Here is an 8,013-nt window from a genome sequence, read left to right as displayed (position 1 = left end):
GTCTGCTCCTGCTGTTTGGAGGTAGCCATCAATACGTTGCATGCTCAACGAACCCCACTTTGACACCTCCTCATCTGGAGTGATACACAGAAGAGTGTGCTGGAAACTCAAGTGGATGTTCCTCCATGAAGAGCCTTACTGCTAAAATCTTGCCATTCAGTCATCCTCAGTAGCCCTTGAAATGGATGCTCAAAGTTGCTCTCAGCCCCTGTGACAGGTCAGCAGGGAGGTCCTCATTACGACTCAATTACGATTTTTCAATCTTTCTCCCCATGCAGGGCCAGTGGAGAGCAAAAACGAAGCAGCCATGTCTGAGCTGGTCCCAGAGCCACGACAAAAACCAGTGGTACCGATGAAACCCATGGGCATTAACGCCAACTTGCTGGGCTACATTGGTATTGACACTATCATTGAGCAGATGCGCAAGAAAACCATGAAGACGGGTTTCGACTTCAACATCATGGTTGTAGGTAGGCAGGGAACAGCTGAAGTACTGGGAACCATGGGCAGGGGCTGTCCCATGAGGCCAGATGGGAGACCAAGCCCTGCAGGGAGGGCATGAGGGAGCAGACAATGCTTGCTCTGTGGGAAAGGAGAGCCTGAACAAGGCAAGGAGACATCTATAGCCCCTTCCCCTGCCAGCCTGACTCCGTCCCCTGGGCCTGCTGTCAGATGTCACAAGCTTCCTCTTTATGATCCTCAGGTCAGAGTGGACTGGGAAAGTCGACGTTGGTGAACACCCTCTTCAAATCCCAGGTGAGCCGCAAATCTTCAGGCTGGAACCGGGAGGAGAAGATTCCCAAGACGGTGGAGATCAAAGCCATCGGGCATGGTAAGAGCCAGGCTGCTGGGGTGGAGGCAATACTGATGCTTCAGCACAGTCTTGCAGAAGACTGCAGTAGTCTATGCAAACAGCTCTTTGGTATTAGGCAGCTCTTTTTCCATGGGAAGCTAAAGGATAAGTACCAGTTTTAGATGGCCTCAGACCCAGCCAAAGCTCTTCTTAAATAGCAATGCCACTAATGCCACAGCCAAAAGTGGGATGTAGAAAAAGAGTTATAGATATTTCTTCTGCTAAGACATTGGTCTGCATGTGTGGATTAAGCCTTGCTGTAAGTCATTCCCACCTGCAGACACTTAATAATCTATACGAATTTCATTGGTGGGTTCCATCCCAAGCCTGGTAGAGCACATCTCCTCATGGCAAAGCATCAGCACAGCTTCTTCAGTGGTGCGGAGTAATGAGCATCATCTCAGATTCAGGATGATGTGTTGGAGGGGAGACAAGTTGTGTAAGGTAGTGTCGTGGTTTAGACCAAAATGCACTACTGGGGACCTGGGACCCCAGATGGGACCGACAGATGCTCCCCTCTACCCCTCTTCAAAGAGAGAGGCAGAGGAGGAAAAAGAGACTTATGAGCTTAGAAGGAACTAAACTACTTTAATGACAGGTAGGTACTATCTCTGGGCGACAGACTGAGCACAAATCCATTTTCCTGTGGCAGAGTGGTGTAAGGTGGCTTTGGTGCAGAGGTGACCAAAATTTGGGGTCAGAAATTTTGTGACCCACAAAAAGTGTGGGTCACAACTGTCAAGGTGTGACCCAGCCTGGCCTTGTCATGCTTGCTGGGTAGTGATGAGGGCAGAGCGCTCTTGTTCCCTTATAGGGCACAGAGACATGTTTCATGATGGAGCAGGTCCCCAGGGAGGCATATGATTGTTTGCAATTTCTTCCCCAGTCATTGAAGAAGGTGGTGTCAAAATGAAGCTGACAGTGATTGACACTCCGGGATTTGGAGACCAGATCAACAACGAGAACTGGTGAGTTTTGCATGGTGAAGGCCTTGTATCACAGAAAGGGCTGGAGTTAAGATGGTATACAGAGCAACTCTCATCTACTTGGCCTGGAAAGCATCTCTGATACTATTGCGCTCGGGGGGCCAGTAACGGGGACGTGGAATTGTGAACACCATGGGGGTGTGTGAATGCTTAGGGGTACGGACACATTACATAGGGAGTGGCTATTTCTGTGCCCAGTTACAGAAACTCTTAAACATCTCTGCTGATGGCGAGATGCTTGTGGTGGATATTTTTTATGCCTGAGCCTGGTTTGCTGCTGTCAGAGCTGGGAACACTGTAGGCAGGAACGTGAGGAGATTTGTACCCGTCTATTCATCTCTCTCTCCCACCTCAACAGCTGGGAGCCTATTGAGAAATACATCAACGAGCAATATGAAAAATTTTTGAAAGAGGAGGTGAATATTGCAAGGAAGAAACGAATTCCAGACACACGAGTGCACTGCTGCCTCTACTTCATCTCCCCGACAGGCCACTCGTATGTACACAGTCCCTTGTTCTTACTCAAGCCCTTGGTGCCTCTGTGCCAGATATACACCCTGCACTCCTCCATCTCAGCCACAGAACCAGGGGGTTCTGCCTGTGGGGTTGGCTGCTCTTTAGCTTAACTTCAGGTGCTGCAGGGCTTGAAAGGGTCTAGGTTAACAAGGGCAAGAGAAACACCACTGTGTTTTTTGGGAGAGGGCAGGATGGATGGGAAGAAGGAGATGACAATGTGGTGGCAGCAAGAGGGGTACATACAGGGGCGGTTTCATTGATGCCCTGATGCTGGGAGAACCATTAGGATGAAAGGCGAGGAGGGTAAAGTGACCCCTTCCATGTTGTTCCTTCTTGGGCTGCAGCCTGCGGCCTTTGGACCTGGAGTTCATGAAACATCTCAGCAAGGTAGTGAATATCATCCCAGTTATTGCCAAGGCTGACACCATGACCTTGGAGGAGAAGACCGAATTCAAACAAAGAGTGAGTACCTCCTCTCCTGCGTGGGATCCTTCCATGCCCCAGCTGGGAGGTGGGAGAAATGAGTGGTATCCTTCTCCCTGGGATTGCAGTGCAGTCCCCCAGGTATGCACAGAGTCCAACGCTGGGTCGGTGGGTAAGTCCTGAAGATGTAGCTGGTTTTGGCTCTAAGGGCATCTGTTAGAGGGGGAAGAATTCCTGTGACATCTCATGGTACACTCCATCACAGGAACTGCAGAGCTGGACAAGTAACCAGGGTTGGGGAAGAAAGACTCATCATTGCTGCCATGTGTCCTCACTTTGTTGCACAATTCCCTGGGGACAGTCCCTCCAGCCCCTGCCTGCTGGAAAGATGTCCCAGATGTGTTTGCCCAGGCATCTCACCTACCTTCCCTTCAGGCTTGTGTTGCTTTGTACTGCAAAATGTCTCTCTGTCCAGGTGCGCAAAGAGCTAGAAGTAAATGGGATCGAGTTTTACCCCCAGAAAGAATTCGATGAGGACTTGGAGGATAAAACAGAGAACGACAAAATCAGGGTAGGAAACATTTTATTATGGGAGGGGAAAGAAGGATGAGGGCTGGTCATATTCAAGGAGTGTAAAACAGACATTTGTCACTAGAAGTTTTTAAGTGCTTCATGGTCCCTAAAAAGATGCAATAGATGTAAGGGATGGCCATTTCTCCTTCCCAGTTTAATTTCTCCCTGTCATTACTACAGGGTGCTATGAAGCCCTATGTTTCACCTCCCCCTGCTGAATGCTCTGTTTGGCCACCGTTAAGGACCAAAGGATCCTGGGGTGTGACTGATGTCCAGCCTCTGTCCCAAACAACTGCCCCATGAGCCCCCTCATCTGCTGACCAAACTCAACCTGACAAGTGGTCCAGTTCTTTGCTCCCCCAGCCCCTGTGAGGAGGCCTGTTCCATCCTTGCCTCTTCAGAGTGTTAGAAACCATCTCCTAATTTCCAGCCTGTGTTTGTTCATGGCCAGGTTGTACCCAGGACTGTATCTGTGTTCTCGTGCCAACACTGACTCAAGCAGTTCTCCTACCTAGTGGTCCCCTCCACCACTCAAGGCATTTATAGAGAACAATATTATCCTTTGCTGACTTTCTGGTCAGCTAAAGGAGACAAGCTCCTTTGGACAAGCTTCCCATTCCTCAGTAGTCCATGCTCCTCATCACTTTCTTCTGTGCCTGCTCCAGATTTATTTGATTTTCCAACACTGGAGCTGTACCGCATGCTCCCCTGTCTCTTCTGAGATCTGAACTGCTAAGCCCGTGGACCACGTGTGCTTTTCAAACAATTGCATCACACTGGTGGCTTGGGGTCATCTTGTGACTGACTAGTACATGGGGTCCTTCCACTCCTTCAGTCGCTGCTTGTTCATGAGCTCCAAAGTCAGCAGAAGTTATTGATGTTATTCCCTAAATGCTGCTCCTTGTGCCTCAAACTTGCATCTTCCTGGATAATAACCCATTCTGCCTTTATACTGACAATGCCTCTTGGCCTTATGATGCTAGTGCATTTTATTATCCTACTCATCATTTTTGTGGCTAGGCCATTAATGAAAATAAATTGGCCTTGGTGGCAGTCCTCAAGAAACTCCAGGAGTCTTACATTGCAGCCTGACACTTGCCCTTTCAATTCCCCCAGCTGTCACAGCCCCAACAGAAATTCCCACCTTCCCCATCTTAATTAATCATTTCCCTTTTGGCAATGCGTCACACATTCTGGAGAAGACTAGATGGGTTTTGCTTCTTCTCCAAACTGTTACAGGTTTTGAGGAGGGTACTACATTTTTGTTCTACACTTCAGCATCATTGCCCTAGGTTTGGATAGTCTCACACATAAGAAATAAACTGCTTTTTAATCTCCATTGTCTGGTAACTGCATTCCCTTCCCAGGCTCAGGGACGTCTATAAAGCAGAGTAAATCTATGAACATCTGCACAACCTTATGGATAGCAGGATGTCCTGCATCCTATGCTCTGGAAATGAATGGTTTCTCCCTGTGCTTAGAGATATCTGGGTCCCCAACAGCCTCACCTACTGTCCCACTTCCCGGGAAAGCTGCACCCCTACCCCATTTCTGGCCTTCCTCAGTACAACCATTTCAGCTGTTGAACTTGTTGAATGTTCATGTGTCTTGGTGGGGAGGATTATTTTGAGTCCTCTCCTTCTTCTGGTGAAGAACAACAAACTTTGTGAGGAATACTTACTGCAAACTATCCATATGAGCAGCCTGTGCTGACAGACCCTCTCCTGATTACACCAACGTACTTCCTCTCTGGTCCTCCCCCTCTTGAGAAATGCTGAAGACGGGTGCAGAAAAGCTCTGCTCCCCTCTCCAGAGCCCTTAGCACTGCTTCAAGCTACCCACTAATCTCGGGAGGTACACGGACACCTGTAAAGCAAGACCCCAAAATGCTAGGGATAGCACTGATGGGTGAAGAGGTCAGCCAGTGAAATGTTGCTCTGGAGAACCTCTTCCCTTGGAGAGGCCTTGTGTTTGGTGAGCAGAGAGGAGGAAAGGTGGATGGGGAACAGTGATGGTGCTGCTTTCTGGAATGGGTTCAATAGGTCTCTCCATACGTCTCTCCCCAGCAGGAAAGCATGCCCTTCGCAGTAGTGGGCAGTGACAAGGAGTACCAAGTGAACGGCAAAAGAGTCCTGGGCAGGAAAACACCCTGGGGAATCATTGAAGGTAAAAAAACCCTTGTTTCTGGGAGCTGAAAGTATCTCTGCAGGCCCCAGAAATAGACAAGGGTCCAGGTAACATGTCCCACAGCTACCTTCCCATCCCTTTTGCGATAAACTTTTTGAAACCAAGCAAGAGGAGAATTCTCAAATAGGTCTGCTGGGAGGGAACTTCCATGGTCAATGCAGTACCACTACCACCAACTCACAGAAGCTAGAGCCACTCCGAACACCATGGTGTGTGAAGCTGAGCTCCCAAGACTGCCTTGGTTTTCAAATGAAAGTTCACATGTGACCACTCAGCACCTGGCAGTGTGTCTCCTCAATGTCTGACAGTGTGCTGTTTGCATAACTCTCTGTCCTTTCTGAAGTATGCAGGCTCTGCCCACCTGCAACATGCCCCACAGCAATGACCTTCCCATGCTCTGTAACCACAAAGGGGTTGTTGAAAAAATCAAATGTAACAATGGCTTGCTTTCTTTTCAGTGGAAAACCTCACTCACTGTGAATTTGCCCTGCTTCGAGATTTTGTCATCAGGTAAGGCCATGGTCATGCGCCAGTTTGCTCTTGACGAGCAGGGAATCCTTGTGAGACCCTCCTAGAGTGAAATAGCCCCTATGGAAAGGAAAAAAAAAGTGCATTTTAGGCAGTGAAAGCTTATGTGGGGTAGGGTTGGATTGAGTTCAGGGGTAGATACCCTTAGTGACATGACCACTATGTCAAGTAGGTGCTAGTTTTCATGTATGAGTTGCACACCTGGAGAAAAGCAGGGTACTACCACCCCCCTTTATATCCCGTTAAGGATATTAAGCTGCAACAACTTCTATTTGTTGCTGACAACGGGTCTGGGCTGGAGTCAGTGAGAAAGAGGCCACTACTGTATCCCAGACCATGTCTCCTTCCAGGCTGAGGGATGGGCTGGAACATATGACCTGGAAGTGAAAAGCTCCATATTTAATTCAGCTTTCATTATTCTGTCTTACTTCTACTCTGTTTCGTGAAAGTGTCTCAGCGCAAGCGGTATCTGCCCCGAATCCTGTAGAAGAGCTGCAGATCCAGGGTCACCTTTGTTCCCTATAAACACAATTTGGTTTTAAACCAACACCAATATAAGAAAATAAGGGAAACATGCTTCAAGACCAGAGCCCTGTGACTCATTCCACCTGTGGGTATGGTGATATTGAGACACTTGGCCAGGTACAATGCTTTGACATCACCCTATTGCCCTCTTTTTGTTCTGTGATACCTTCTGCAGCAGACGTGCTTTCTGTAAGTCTTCCAGTACGAACATCCTAACCAAGTGACCATCACAAAGCACATAGCAATCCAAGCCTACAGGCTTTCTATGGAGGTTGGGACAACGCTCACAGCAGTGTTCTGCAGGTTATGGTCTGCATTGGACCTGATACAGCCTTCTGGTGCTTCCTTGTCTCACCAGCACTTCAGATGAGATAAGCCCATGTCTGCTTTGACATGCCAGGACGGCCAGTAGCTGTCCCACTGGCACAGGTGTGAGAAGGGCAGAACACTGGCAAGCACAGCCAGGGATTTCAGCCCATATCCTGTATCTTGCGTATATGTTCTTGAATGCTAATGCTCCAGCTCTCAGTGTGTATGATGGCACCCATGCCATCTGTGCAGAAAGAGGGGTACACTCATTAGCCAGACTGAAAGAAGAAATCTTCCATTTATGTCAGGCAATAAAAATGATCATCAGAAGATTAATACTGACTGTGCTGATATTGGTTACTGTATCTTCTTTCCAACCCCATCTTCACTTTGCCCTCTGCAGGACCCACCTTCAGGACCTAAAAGAAGTGACCCACAACATCCACTATGAGACCTACAGGGCCAAGAGGCTGAATGACAATGGAGGGCTGCCCCCCATGACTGTCGAGACAGAGGAAAACCACGAAAGTAACCTGTGAATGATACACCCCACCCCCCACTGTCACTCAGTGTCTCTGGATACGACAACCCACCCCTGCTACCCTTGACTCTGCCATGGGCCTGTCTCTGAAGCATGTGGTGTATCCTCTGTGTGAAAGGATGTGAGTGTGAGTGTGTGCATCTCTGCGTGTGCCTACCTATGTGCCGGAGAGGGACCAAAGGCAACTCTCCCATCCTTCCCAGAGTGTCCTCATTCTCAGTTTGGTTTTCTGCACAGCGGACTGTCTGCCATCTTCCTTTCTCTCATTTGTCTCAGCTGTGTGTCTTCCCTGGGGAAAATAGGGATGGGGGGAAGGATTTCTGGGGGCAGGAGGGCTTTGGAGGTGGGAGGTGTGGGGCATGCTATGGTTCTGTTTTTATCACTTGGAGATATGGCAAGGAGAGACTCCAGGAGAGATGGTGGAGTCAGTGCACACAGTGTCCTCAAGTGATAGCAGCAGAGCTTTCTCTTGGGTCCTTGGTGGGTGGGAAGGCAGCTGGTTGGTCTGAGGGCATGGTGGCCCAGCATTTTATCCCCATTCCTTGCCGCGGCTTGCCAAGGGGAAATGGCAG

General features: G+C 48.9%; 1 protein-coding gene across 1 annotated transcript; it reads left to right on the top strand.

The window, feature by feature from the left end:
• Positions 1-307: 307 nt before the first annotated feature.
• SEPTIN3 (septin 3) lies at positions 308-7,439 on the top strand (the record flags this gene model as incomplete). Its single annotated transcript, XM_082498648.1, has 9 exons — positions 308-470; positions 704-832; positions 1,740-1,821; positions 2,198-2,335; positions 2,700-2,817; positions 3,254-3,349; positions 5,418-5,517; positions 5,997-6,048; positions 7,304-7,439. 9 exons carry the CDS (start codon positions 308-310, stop codon positions 7,437-7,439), a joined length of 1,014 nt encoding a protein of 337 aa, XP_082354774.1.
• Between the last annotated feature and the right edge of the window lie 574 nt (positions 7,440-8,013).

Source organism: Vanellus vanellus (genome assembly GCF_965231255.1).
Source record: "Vanellus vanellus genome assembly, chromosome: 1".
Classification (NCBI taxonomy): domain Eukaryota; kingdom Metazoa; phylum Chordata; class Aves; order Charadriiformes; family Charadriidae; genus Vanellus; species Vanellus vanellus.
This window is presented reverse-complemented; position numbering and strand designations above follow the sequence as displayed.